This window comes from Saccostrea cucullata, unplaced genomic scaffold (genome assembly GCF_032062105.1).
Source record: "Saccostrea cucullata isolate Sc308-1 unplaced genomic scaffold, CSIRO_AGI_Scuc_v1 ctg276, whole genome shotgun sequence".
Taxonomy (NCBI): Eukaryota; Metazoa; Mollusca; class Bivalvia; order Ostreida; family Ostreidae; genus Saccostrea; species Saccostrea cuccullata.
Genome location: NW_026930478.1, coordinates 143,678 through 158,114, shown reverse-complemented (window position 1 = coordinate 158,114; position 14,437 = coordinate 143,678). Strand labels below are relative to the sequence as shown.

Below are 14,437 nucleotides of genomic sequence, written 5' to 3'. Positions count from 1 at the left end.
ACTCTAACAAAAAGGATGCGATTGTACCCAAAACACTTCTTGACCTAGATATTTATCTGATATATCTGTATACTAAATTTCATTTCAAATATGTGCAACCTCTGCAAAGAAAATGAACGGAAACTGCAAATAAGTGGAATTTTTCTAAGTCTAAGGGGCATACCTCTAACAAAAAGGAAGCGATTGTACTCAAAACAGAACTTGACCTAGATATTTATCTGAAATACCTGTATACTAAATTTCATTTCAATATGTGCAACCTCTGCAAAGAAAATGAACGGAAACTGCAAATAAGTGGAATTTTTATAAGTCCAAGGGGCATTACTCTAACAAAAATGGTGCAATCGTACCCAAAACATAATTTGACCTAGATATTTAGCTCATAAATCTGTATGCCAAATTTCATTTCAATATGTGCAACCCCTGCGAAGAAAATGAACGGAAACTGCAAATAAATGGAATTTTTCTAAGTCCAAGGGGCATAACTCTGTCAAAAATGGTGCGATCGTACCCAAAACAGAACTTGATCTAGATATTTACCTGATAAACCTGTATACCAAATTTCATTTCAGTATGTGCAACGGTTGTGAAGAAAATGAACGGAAACTAAATGGACCGATAGACCGACCGACGGACAGCAGCAAAGCAATATGCCCTCCCCTTCTTCGAAGGGGGGCATAAAAATGAACATTATGCAAACAGCAGGAAATAGCTCTTAGGAATGTTAAATTTGTCTATTGACAATACAGGGCATTAATTTCATTAGTATTAGTAGTGGTGCACATTATACCCATTAAAAGACACTAAAATTAAGAAAAGAATAAAACAGTTTGTCTTTAGAATAAGTTGGTGGACACCCTAAGACTTAAAATTATCAGTTTATTGGTCAAAAAATTTCTGGGAATAAGTTATTTTACTCCTTGTTGATATGAGGAAATTATGAGTACTGCCAGTCTTCCACAATGATGCTATTTTGGAGGCTTGTTGGTGAGAATTTCATGTATGAATGATGGTGTGAAATAGGTGCACTTGTTTATGGAAACATGATTACTAACAATTTTGTAAATTACACATCAAGCAATATTTAACTATGCTGTTCAAGTGACTGTTATTTTAGATACTGTGCACATTTGAACTGTAGTGCTGCAACACCTGTGCTAGCATAGCATATTTCCAGGAAATTCAAATAGATCTTTTTGGATGTGAAGGTCCCATTCAGGTGACGCACATTAACAAAAAGAACTGACTAGTGACTTGTATGTACTGTATATTGTCGCGTTTATGAATGTTGAGCTGATTGACAGTTATTGACTAATTGAGTTAAGCAGGTTGGGCACACAGCGCCAAATGGTCATTTAACCCCCGTTTGGTGGTCAATCGCCCATATCGGCGTCATTTTTACCTACCAAATGGTGGTCTTTTTTATTCAAATCCAATTTTCATTGAAATAAAGCAAAAGCGCATTTACTTAGGCATTGGGGAATTTTAATTAACATATTCATCGCACATTTAATACAATTTAGTCAATTTTTCATGTGGAATTTCTGTGGAACTTCGTAAAAACGAAACCCACAGCTGTTCGTGATGGCCGAACTATTAGCTCAAACAATACAAAAAATTGTTTTGTTGTGTATAGTTCGGTAAAAAAATACATATAAACAAGAGGTGTTAGTCTAGAGAAGTAACTTTTCAAACGATCTTTCGATCTGCGTCTACATAAATCTTTATAAAATCCCGTTAAACACGAGCTCCTCGAATCTTATTCCTATGGTGGGCAGTTATTGCTATAATATTCACTTTTCCTACATTTGAATGTAATATTTATTCTTGATTTTCTTTTAGGATGAAGTTACGATTTCTGTGCGACCCTTTCTGGTTTAGTATGCATATCTAATGTTGTATCTACCATATTTATTAAATATTTTTGGATAAAAGATTTACAAAGTGACATTTGCAATTATTCCTGTTTTTATTCTAAGATTATGGTTTTCGAGTGATTATTTTAACATGAATTCACTGCATATCGCTTTTGTATAAAAAATAAAGCCATTGCTTATGAAATAAACTAAATAAAAGCGAATTCTTACCCTTCCTCTTATTTTACTTTTTGAAAATTAACACTTATGGGCCTCCGTAGTTAATTCAGTCTTTTGACCGAAGTTTGGAAAAGATCGTCATTTTTGATTGGTTTAGATAATTGATCGGTTGCCCGGATGACAGAAATATGAAGTGATCAACACAATTGATAGGCACAACTACGTGCGAGACGGAGGGAATTTTTCTTTTTAAGTTAAAACAGAAAACGTTACACTTGTTTACATAGGTGACGATTTTGTCAATTATTTAAACGACACTGCGCAAAAAAGTCCACGTTGAAATTTTAATTTTTTCGTTGAGAGTACAGATAAATATCTATATTTTCCAATAATTAGTACTACTACTATTTCTTATAAGAATGATCTATAGTATGAATTATTGGAAACAGATTATTGTGGAACTCTTCAGCAGCGAAGGTTAAATGAATAGCAAACAGCCATTATGCTGTCAGGAAAAATAAACAACTTTATATTTTACTGGATTTAAACATTTTAAAGGTCAGAAAGGAAAGTTTTATAGTGATAGACACTTTAAGGGATGTTCAAAGGAAAAAGTTGAGGCGGGCAGATAATTTATTTCAGCCTGTATTTATTGAAACGAGCTGCCGAAGTCGGAGCAAAAAAGCCCGAATCACGTTGTATGGGACTAGTCTGAGATGGGTAGTAGACATCAGTCCAAATTTTCAGTCTCTACCCATCTCGCTGAGATTATCCAGAGAAGTGAACAGAACGATTTTTCTCTACCATTTGGTGGTTAATAAAGACGCCGATATGGGCGAATGACCACAAAACGGGGCTTAAATGACCATTTGGCGGTGTGTGCCCAACCTGTTAAGTGTATGAACCTGGGGAATTTTGCTGTTTGTTTGTCATTTTTTCTTTCGGTCAAATTATTTTGCTTTCCATTTGGACTACCTAAAATTCATTCTTTCCAAAGCAAAAAAAAAAAACTCTACAGTTTCGCTGGTCGACCGAATTTCGGTCACTTTTTGTAAACTGAAAATGAAACAGGTCTGTGAGTGATTATGCCGGTATATACTGTCGACATCGACTCTCTCAGTAACTACTACCAGTAAATAAATTGACCAAAATAATTAAATACATTTCTGATTGTATTACCTGTGTTGATATGACATTCTTTCCATTTTGCCCCTGAATTCGAGGGCACAACCACTTCTCTGAAAAATCTTACTCTTGAGTTTTCCGCCATGAGGAACGCAATGGATCTCGAACCCGATTGAAAATTGAAATTAAATAAAGAACTATTCACCCTAACTCTCGATTCTCGCCTACATTTTACAACCATTTAATCCAAGATTGTTGACAATATGGCCATAAAATCCTTGTTTAATACAAAGAACAATGCAATGGTAATTGATTAATTGCTTTGATACCAGTGCTAAATCGTAAAATATCCATAATTCCAGCTCTTGAAATAAGAGGGGCAGACATTTCCCACTGAAATCGGGCTACAAAGCATCATTATATTCTAAAATAGTATTGGATATGAATAATTGTTTCTTAAATCTTTTCTTATGTTTTATGCATATACATTATGCATATAAAATTAGGCATTATTAGTAAAAATGCAAGTTTCAGTTGTTAAGCACTTGGAAATTAATTGCTGAAGAAATAAGCATTTTTGCCGTTTTTGTCTCTAAACATATCCCCCTCCAAGTGAAACACAAAAAGCCTTGGTATGGACATGTGAAATGACAGTCAATATTTCTGTCAAACTAATCTTTTTTTCAGTTGAATATTTTAAAAAACGGTAACTCATAAACTAATTAAAAAGTCCATAATGCCTTAACGGTATGCACCAACATATCATATTTGGATAAAAACTTATGAAAATTGAAAATATTCATTTGCCAAGAGAATTTTGAAAATTTTCCTTTAAAAAAATGAAAATTGACGTTGAATCTGCAGAAAAAAAGTCACAAAATATCTTAATTTTGATAAATACTCAAAAACTTGCATGTTTACCTGCCTTTAAAAAAACACATTATCTAAAATTATATCTAAGGTTAACAAAAACACATCATTGTTGACCACAGAAAATTTTTGGGGATATCAAGTTTTACTGTTTTAGAACAATTATTTGCAACATTTGAAACAACAGACCCCCACCACGAAATACTGAGTTGATTATTCACGTTTTGGATAAGTTTAGTCAGTTTTTTTTCTTTCTTTTTAATGAGACAGATAACCCGAGCTCTGGAAAAAATCCTGGATCCGCGCCTGCTTTTCCGGTTACTTAGGATATAAGTAGAAGACGAGCAAGTTTGATTCTTTAATCGTCGCAAAATTACTGTCAGATTTATGATCCTCTTCCATTCTGGAGAGCTAGATATATCATATGATAAGTGTGGACTCATGGCTGTGGATTGAGACGTACTCTGGATTCATCTATAAATATTGTCTTTTTGTTCTATATAGGTATCGTCTTACGGTATTCCCATACAGTCAGGTTAACAAAACATATAATCTCAGCGAGATGACATCTCGCTGAGATTACAAAACATAAACTTCCAACTGATAGTTTACAAAAAATAATTGAGACTTTCCCGCCATTTTAGTTTGCACTACACGATTATTACACCATATCCGGTGACGTCAGGGTACCTTGCGCTCTGAACTGTAATGGCGAACCCCATAAGAAATACGTGAATGGGGCTCTGACATGTCGAATGAAGGGGGTCTAGTGAACGTAAAACATGGCGGCCCCCAATGTGGTACACATGTGCCGGGTCTGGATGTAAACATTGACCTACCAGATGCATTCTCAATCAAGAACGAGCTTCTCGCGGAAGATCAACTTGTTGAACATCCTAAAGGAATACAAAATGGCGACAACTTACAGTTTCTATCATCGCCATCGGACGTAGATTTAGATAGTTACGAAAGGGCTGTAGTTGAAAACAATACTGAGTGGTTGAAGTCGCGATGCAGAAATATAGAGGCTATAGATTTTGACATCCCAACAAGCGGGAACGATGGGATTGAATTATTTGGTGCATCACTATCAGACACGACAGATTTGCCTCTTTGTGCTGAGGGATCTGTCCTTCCATTGGAATCGTCAAGTTTGCTGCTCGGAGGGACCAATGGGTCCCTGCTGTCGACTGCAAGCTCTGGGGGAATTTCTGGGTCTAATTCCACAATGGCTTCTATATTTTCTCAATCCCAGTCTACTGGTTGCAGTACAAGTATTTCAGAAAAGGATGTCTCAATATTTGAGGATAAAAATAACATGTTAATGACTCCCCAGGAACTTGAAAGTATGCCAGACAGAGGGTTAGAATTTGAGGCTTCAGTAGGCCCAAAGAGTTACAACTCTGATATCTTCTCTAAGTCAATTACTGACATTTCTTCATCTGTTTCATTATTAAAAAGCAAGACTCAGCAAGTCACTAAACTAGCCCAAGCAGTCAGTGCTTCGAACAATGCAATAACTGTAACTAATAGCAAACTAAATGTGGTTCAAGTTCAGCAGCCTATGAGCATGCATACTGTCGCACCAACAAATCTCACATCTGGCACTTTACAGCTTGTGCAGAATCAGCTCATTACCATTCAAAACCCTAAAACAGATGACAAACAGTCCCAAGAAATTAAGTTTGTTCCTGTGCAGAATACTACACAAATTCTAGTCAACACCAGCCAGGGGCAGCAACTCCTGCACATCAACTCCAATCAGCTCCCAGGGAGTGATTCCATGACGAGGCTTGTAAATGTCAATCAGATGGCAAAGAATGTGGACAACTCTAAAGCCCAACCTATCCAAACTGGTGATTAAACAAGCATTATGATTATTCAGATACATGTAGTGATTTTCAGTAGCTAATTAATATGGATATGTGAAGACCATTAGGATTATAAATGTTCTTTTTTTTCTCTCTAATTGTTTTGACTTCTTTTGTTAAATTTTGGAATGCATACTAAACATTAAAAGATTCATGAATGCATTATTTACAGTTTATAAAGATAGAACTGTCCTTCTCTGAAGAGTGGTTTATGTACATAGTAGGTGTTATAATGCAGAATATGCCCACATAATTGAAATTTCACTAATTTTGCAGGATTCCTGATTTTGCCAGCTAACCCAGGAGGAAGTACCATTCTAACCACGAATTCCGGTGAAGGAGGGGGTCAGACCATGATAAATGTGGACAACTCCATTACAAAGGTAGGCATGCATCACTAATAATCAAAGTCGCATGGACTAAAGATCATGTATTTAGTTTAGTAAGAACAAGCTTTTCTCAATGCTTTCTTCTTCTGATGTTACATGAAATGGCTGTTCTTGTAGCCTCCCATGTTCTTGAAGAACCCCACTGGAGGGCCCCACAAGTGGGTGTACATGTACCTCTGTACTCACCCAGGGTGTGACAAAATCTTCAGAAAGCTCTCCAAAATGAGGATACATCTGATGAGTCACACGGGAGAAAGACCCTTCAAGGTAACTATAAAACAATGTTGGATTATAAGGGCATGTAGCTAAAGAGCAAGCCTGTTGAGAATTTCAGTACACAACTTTTGGTTCATATTTCAAATTTTTTTTTATAGTGTAGCAAACCAGGCTGTGATTGGGCATTTACCACGTGTTATAAACTTAAAAGACATGAAGAATCTCATCAAGGAAGGAAAGATTTTCAGGTAAGCAGCTGTATTGTGTTCTCATTTTAAATCAAATTTTAGCAGGTCGATACCACTTCCTTATATGGAAGGCAGTTTTCAACACGTGACGATTACTTCACCACACCCCTTCTCCAATCAAGTGAAAGAGTCCCAAAGCATGACACTCTACTACGTGTTTACGATTCAATAGCAACTTGGTTTTCGTCAGTTTACTGCATAATAATTACTTCGTCACTGGCAAAACCATAGTTCTTCTTTGTCACTTTATAAGTCAAAATTGAAAGATTATATTCCAAAGACATTGCTCCATGCTCACATTTAATATTGGAGTTGTTTTAGATGATTAACAGTTGCTTCGAATACCATACAAACGCTTTGAGTTTTAAATGTACTTAGAAAACTTTTTGATAATTTGCGCACATTGCACTGCGGTCTAAAACTATGTACACGTATATCACGTGAAAAAACTTCATGCTTTGTAGACAGCACCTACATGTACGTCTCTTTGAACGATATGGTTTAGGTCGATGTAAAATAAGTTGATATAAGGCTTCTTAAAGCAAATTTTGTAAATGTGAACATAGAAATGAAAGATTATACATCATTTTAAATATTTTTTTCATAAATCTCTAAAAAGGAATGAAAATAAGTTTCCAAGGGACAATTTAAGTTGCCCTTTATTTTCAACACAGCTGAGTACTTGTAGTAGCCTACAATGCATTGCGACTCATTCATCAGTGAGTAAAGTAAACAGATAGCTAATTTACATGCAAATTTATGCTGACGTCAGAAAATCTAGTGGTTTCGACCTGTTTAGAGGTAAAAGAGTCAGTCTTAATGGTCGTGATACCGTAAATCTGGAAATTTTTACGTCGATTTTATTTTGCGAATCTGGGTCAAAATGCTATTGATTAATTTTTATGTTTCAAAATTTTGCGAATGACCATTACTTTGTTTACATTTTCTTATTGTTGAATTATTTTTAAGAAAAATATTTTTGCGAATGCAATGAACTCGCAAATTTGCTAAAAATTTATCTACAGCAAAAATTTCCAGATTTACGGTACATGTACATATACTCACTTCAAAAGCAGTTTGCTTTTGGACAGCTTTCTACATAAGTAAAGTGAAATCTGAATATCAATTCACCAAAGATGTAATCTACATGTAGCTTTAATTCTAAACTGAACCTTAAGTTTATAAATTTATTTCCAGTGCGACTACCCAGACTGCGGTAAGAGATTTGCCACGTCGTATAACTTGAAATCTCACAAGAAATCTCATGAGAAGCCATGTGAGCCTTGTTTAGAACCAGGATGTAACATGAAATTCCCAAACCGTAGACAGCTGAACCTTCACATGAAAACGCACAATGGATCTGAAAAGAAATACAAGTAAGCTTGAAAAGATTGATTGTGATTTAAATGTTTATGAAGAGATTTTAAATGATATTAAATTAAATGCATGTACAGTATATATTAAACAATATGTAAAAGGTTACCTTTTGAACAATATTGCATAAATATAACAGTATAACAAAGTTTAAAATTATGATGCCCCTCTTGGAAGAAGGGAGGGCATATTGCTTTACTGCTGTCTGTTGGTATGTCAGTCAGTCTGTTGGTCCACTTAGTTTCCGTTCATTTTCTTCACAACCGTTGCACATACTGAAATGAAATTTGGATATATCAGATGAATATCTAGGTCAAGTGCTGTTTTGGGTACGATTGCACCGTTTTTGACAGAGTTATGCCCCTTGGACTTAGAAAAAAATTCCAATTATTTGCAGTTTCCATTTATTTTGCACATACTGAAATGAAATTTGTTATACAGATATATCAGATAAATATCTAGGTCAAGTTCTGTTTTGCATGCGATCGCACCATTTTTGACAGAGTTATGCCCATTGGACTTAGAAAAATTCCAATTATTTTAAGTTTCCAATCATTTTCTTTGCAACTGTTGCACATACTGAAATATAGTGTACAGATTTATCAGGTGAATATCTAGGTCAAATTTTGTTTTGATACAATTGCGCCATTTGTGCCCTTTTGGACTTGGAAAAATTCCAATTTGGGGGGAGGGGGGCATAAGTGTTTTACAAACATCTCTTGTGTAAACTGGTATTTTTAAGAGCCTGACTTTAACTGAGAGTGATTTCATTGTTAGATGTCCAGTGGATGGGTGTGACAAGACTTTCTTCTCCCCTCACTGTATGGGGTCACACCCCCGCACACACCAACAGGACCGGGATTTTCGGTGCAATTACGAGGGTTGTAACAAAGTTTACTCCACCGCCTGTCGTCTCAAGCAGCATATCAGGTCTCACACAGGAGAAAAACCATTTGTCTGTTATTTTGAAGTAAGTTTTTTTTTTCTTTTCATAGTTAAAATATGTCTGAATCATGATAAGCAGATTTATGTTTGGGATTTGTTTGCCCTTAGATCGAAGATTTATGTTTATAAAATACATCTTGTTTTCAGTTAGAAAAACACACGTATGGTTTAATATCTTTGGAGCAATTTTATAACTTTTTAAATTTTTTTTAGTTGCAAAGGGTTGTAACTTTGAAGATAGAAATCTGAAAGCTCTTTTAAGTTTTATGTGTTGGCCTATTGTTGTATGGGTTATTATCAAAAGCTGCAAAAGTCATGAGTCCACCACCATAAAAAATAAAATAACTCTATTCATACTAGAAAGACTTGGAATACATTACGAAATTGTGATAATTGAAAATGGAAAAATAAATATATGATAGTACTTAAGAAATTTAAAAGTATGTCCTTGTGAAGTGTACATTGAAGTAATTTCTTTTTCTGAAATAGAACTGTGGATGGGCCTTTACTACTGCCAGTAAATTGCGTCGACATCAAGCCAAGCACACAGGACTCCGTAAGTGGAAATGTCCAGTGGAAAGTTGTGGTCGAGCTTTTATGAGGTCAGAGCACCTGAAAGGTCACATGATTACACACAGCGGAAAAAAGCCATTTTCATGTCCTGTTGAAGGTAACCACTATGTTTCTTCATGGATTTTTAATGTTGTGAATTTTTCCAATGAATTTGAAAAAAAAAATGTTTGAATAAAAATTGAATTTTCTTACAGGATGCACTGCAAAATTTGTTGCCAAAACAAGTCTGAAAGTTCACATGAACCGACATGAAAACCAAAAAGTGGAGAAGATAGCGTATCACTGCCCTATAGAGGGCTGCATGAAGAAGTACTTTTTGAAGTCCAAGCTACGGGAACACATGGTCCAGAAACACTTGAGCAGCATTTCTAGCAATGGACAGGTCACTCAGCTGGACCTGGAGCCTCTGCTGGGCGGGGAGTTACAGGACATAGGAATGATGACCTCAAACACAGACACCAAAACGGTCATCCAGACGGTCCAGATCAATAGTAAGAAGATTGTAAACAGATAACAGAGATTGTTAAAGATAGGCTACAGATAACAGAGATTGTTAAAGATAGGCTACAATAACAGAGATTGTTGTGTATTAAAAAAATACTGGTACAGATAACAGAGATTGTTACATGTATGTACATGTTTTCAAAGAAAAAAAGAGTAAAGATTTAACTTTTAATGTTGCTTTTTTGTAGACCCTGGAGCAAGTCAGAACATGGACCAGTCCGTCCAGGGAGCAGGTACCTAGCCAATATTAAAGAATAAACAAAGAAAGAAGTGAAGAAAAAATGAATTATTTGACTTTTTGAAAAGATTTTTAAATTTCTGATTCTTACTAATTTGTAATACATGTATATCAACAGAACCAAAGACTACGATGGCTATGCTGACCATTCCTGCATCTGAGCAAATGACCATTGACCCATTGGAATTCATCACCAATCCTGCAGGTAATTTTACATTTAATTTTAGTGTATAAGTAAAATAATCCAGTTATTTCAAAGGTTTGTGATAAAGAAATGTTGTACTTTCTCCTATTATTTGAAATTTAATTTCACTTCATTTATATGTAATTTCCACATTATGATATTATACATATATCACATGGCTTCGAGGGTGACATACCAGAATATTTGCCCCGCGGTGACAGGAAAGCCCTGGAGTGTTATGTCACCCGATGCCGAAGGCTTTCCTGTCACCAAGGGGCAAATATTCTGGTATAGTCGCCCGAGAAGCCATGTGGAATATGTTATATGACATTTTTAAAATAAAAAAAATTTAATCATTTAAAATCATTGAAACTTACTCAAATAATCTAAAAATGCTTTCTTGACGATAAGAATAACGCTCCGTTGTTTACATTTGCTTAGCAACCGACGTCATAAAATCTCGAACCCAAGCTAAAATGCATAACGTAAAAACACGTGAACGTGATCGAGAGGGTGACATAACTGCTTCCGTCGGGGGGACATAACTGTTTCCGGCGTGTGGCATAACTGTTTCCGGTGTGATTCAACATTTTTCAGGGTTTATAGCGAAACTTATTACATTTGTGACATAATAGGAAAACTTATCTAAAAATGTTATAACATAATAATGCTTAACACTTAGATAAAATATTTCAGATTCTTCTGGGGAGATTCCACAAATCAGCCAGGCTGTTCTGAATCAGCTGATGTCAGGGCTGGAGAAATCTGAGCCAACAGCCAATCAGACAGTCCCACACACTCGTAAGATTTCAGAAATAGACCTAACTGTTTATACTGAAATCAGTCAAAAAATCAAAATGAAATTGATATATATATATATGTTCTTAAATATATATATATTTATATGTTTAATAAAAATGTTCATGATACATATAGAATCATTTCAAAAAAAATATTCCAGTACATGTAAATTTACAAGTGCAAGTGCAATAATTGTTGTAACCACTTTCTCAGAGAGTATGGGAAGTCCAGTGGTATTGGAGAATAACAGTGGGTCTGCTCGGACTGATTACCTCAGTAATCACAACCTGAGTTATCGGGCAAGACAGAGGAGACAACTTCTGAAGGAAAAATCCTCAACGACTGTCGATAGTCAGGACTACCAAGAACAGGGTAAGACATATAGAGAATACTACATACAAAAATCCATATCATATGTCATATTAGCCCGAGTGGCTGGGCCCGAGGGCTGATGTGACATATGATATGGATTTTAGTATGCAGTATTCTATTTGTCATATGTTTAAAATACTTAATTAATATGAGAGTTTACATATGGTCATTGAAGAATTGTTTATGACATTTTTCTTTAAAATCTAATGGAGCCAATTTTAGGTATTTAAACTGAAAAAAAATTAAGACCACAGATGTCATTAAAGAATTATTTTATATGAACATTTGAATAAAATCAAGTAAATTAACATTAAATCTTTAACAAACGTTACTTCCGGTTTGATATGGATTTTTGGCCTGCCGGTCCGATACGTGATATGGATTTTCGAACCGGGCCGTGATATGGGGTTTTGAGACATCACCCGTATCACACCGTGCAGAATCAGTGTATTTACTTCTAATTATATGATAAATCATAATTCAGTGAATGTTTGACATGACTTTGTCTTTCTGTTTGTTTGAATGTATTTCATTGACACTTATGTTGAGATTTGGCAAGTCAGTTTTGAATGTAACCTCTTCAAATTTTATGAAGAACCGTCTCTCTGTCTGTATGTAGCAAACATGTTAATACCTGTACAATATTGGTCTTGTAGAGAATTCTGAGGAGAGTTTGCTGGCCCAGGCTTCTTCAGTGTTCCTGTCCCCTGAGGAGGCGCCGTCATTCAGTGCCTCCACGGACCATGTGACCTTCAGTCCCTCCGCTGACTCGCTGTCTACACGGGGAATCACGTTCAGGGACCCAGAGACGGGGGTCATGTATGTGCAGACCCAGCTGTTACAGGTAAGTTAACCAACTGTATCATACATACTGCCATAAAAAACAATTATGACATGGAAATTTTCACCTGTTTTATTTTCAACTCTTTCACCATACTCTCTGTTTAGTGAATTTAAAATGGGACAAATTCAAAAAGCACAAAATAATTTCATATACAGAACTTTAAAATGGAACAAGATTGTTGACAAGTTTGCAATGGCGAACATATACGGGGCCAAAAATAACCCTGTATACAGTAGTAGAACAATTTTATAGGAAGTTTGCATATTACTTACTGGAAAATAAAATATCTGGAGATCTTGAAAGGGATTCGTATTGCTAAGCAGTAAAACATAATTTGGTATAAAGAAAATATATCTTTTTTCAGGATGACCCTCCTAGTACCGTTACAGATCTATATCCAGATGAACAAGTGTTGGGAGGTGAAATTTCTGATCTAACTGACAATTCTTCCACTAGTCTAGACCAATCAATTCAAGATTCAGAGTTTACAGGATCAACTATCAACTTTCAAGACCTCCATTAAAAGACTGGACTGTTTTTTTGTATTGTAGACCGATTTGTCATGAAACATACTGCATATCCATCATCTGTTGTTCATCCAAGTGGTGCGAGATGTAACAATGTTTTACAGGGATTGATCTGTATGCAGAGTGTCTTGTCCAATGTAAATTTACATTTCTGCATGCAGATCAGCAATATAGGGCAAATATTGGAAGTTTTTGATCTTTTTTGTTTATTTGATGGACTTGATATATTTTGCTTCAAAATTGTGCTCTTGGAACAGGACAAGTTGATGTTCCAAGGACCTGATACATAAAAATGTAGAGTGTTTACATGTAACAAGCCCCGTCTGCTTACAGTACATTTGTTTAATTCGAACACTAGAATTGAATAAAAGTATGACATGCATAAAAGTGCTATAAAAATATTTTCAGAAGAAATGTACATGTACATGTATATTAAGCTGCTTGCCTGCATTTAGTACACTATTTCCAACTCTGTTTGCTTTAGGTAATCATTGTGCATTATGTCAGTAAACAATAAAAGTTTTATTAGATGTTAACCCTCATTAGCACAGGTAGTGTTAAATCTTTCTTTTCCAAATTGAATCTTACAAATGAATTGTTTCGCCGTCCATCTAGAAATAATGCTATATTATTCCAAAATTGCTGGTAAAAATCTAAATTAAGGCAAACATTTCATTACATTAATGATTAAAGTACTTCACAAATTATATAATTATTAGAAGAAGTAAAAATTTTGGGAATGAACACAGAGTCCCAATAGTTTGGACTTGTTCTGTAGTCTAGTGGATTACTTATTGTATGTTAATAGACATATATTTTCCTCTGTTATTCAATGATGATATACAGCAATGTCTGTGTGAATATTGTAATTGCTTGTTGTTAAATTGTTACTGTAATAAACTCGGTAAAATACAACAGTTCCTAGTTATCATCTTTAGTACCTGAAAAGCTAAACTTATATGGAAGCATCCTGATATAGTGTAGATTCAAAGTTCAAATCATGACCCCCAAGTGTAAGTGCTCATCTTGGGAATATAAAATAAGGTAAAAATGGCCTTAAGTTTGTTTGGTTGCCAAATAAAGAAGCCTACTGTGGTTTCATCAATTTTTGTTGCTGTCAATTTTCGTGGATATTGTAACACGGACGTTTTTGATGATATGCAATTTTGTGGACGAAAGCATTGTCTATACAAGTGAATAACACATTTCTCAATTCAATGAACATTTAATTTCGTGGATCTGCTCAACAATGAAATCCTCAAAAATTGATGCTCAACGAATATTAATGAAACCACAGTATTTGAATTGAAACAAACAGCC

At 35.1% G+C, this 14,437-nt stretch overlaps 2 protein-coding genes across 6 annotated transcripts in view; one reads left to right on the top strand and one right to left on the bottom strand.

The window, feature by feature from the left end:
- The window catches only part of LOC134228726 (nuclear pore complex protein Nup160-like), a 31,272-nt gene extending 27,955 nt beyond the window's left edge, over positions 1-3,317 (bottom strand). For all 5 annotated transcript variants that reach the window (XM_062710412.1, XM_062710415.1, XM_062710417.1 and 2 more), the window contains exon 1: positions 3,216-3,317. In XM_062710412.1, coding sequence (XP_062566396.1) covers positions 3,216-3,306 — 91 coding nt within the window. In that variant the 5' untranslated portion in view covers positions 3,307-3,317. The remainder of the gene's footprint in view (positions 1-3,215) is intronic.
- Positions 3,318-4,710: 1,393 nt separating this feature from the next.
- Positions 4,711-14,034, top strand: LOC134228725 (uncharacterized). The gene is made up of 14 exons (XM_062710411.1): positions 4,711-5,887; positions 6,179-6,285; positions 6,409-6,558; positions 6,666-6,755; positions 7,953-8,131; positions 8,907-9,099; positions 9,564-9,744; positions 9,842-10,138; positions 10,340-10,384; positions 10,508-10,594; positions 11,270-11,374; positions 11,588-11,746; positions 12,403-12,590; positions 12,955-14,034. The coding sequence occupies exons 1-14, from the start codon at positions 4,780-4,782 to the stop codon at positions 13,111-13,113; spliced, it is 3,048 nt and encodes a 1,015-aa protein (XP_062566395.1). The 5' UTR covers positions 4,711-4,779; the 3' UTR covers positions 13,114-14,034.
- Positions 14,035-14,437: the final 403 nt, after the last annotated feature.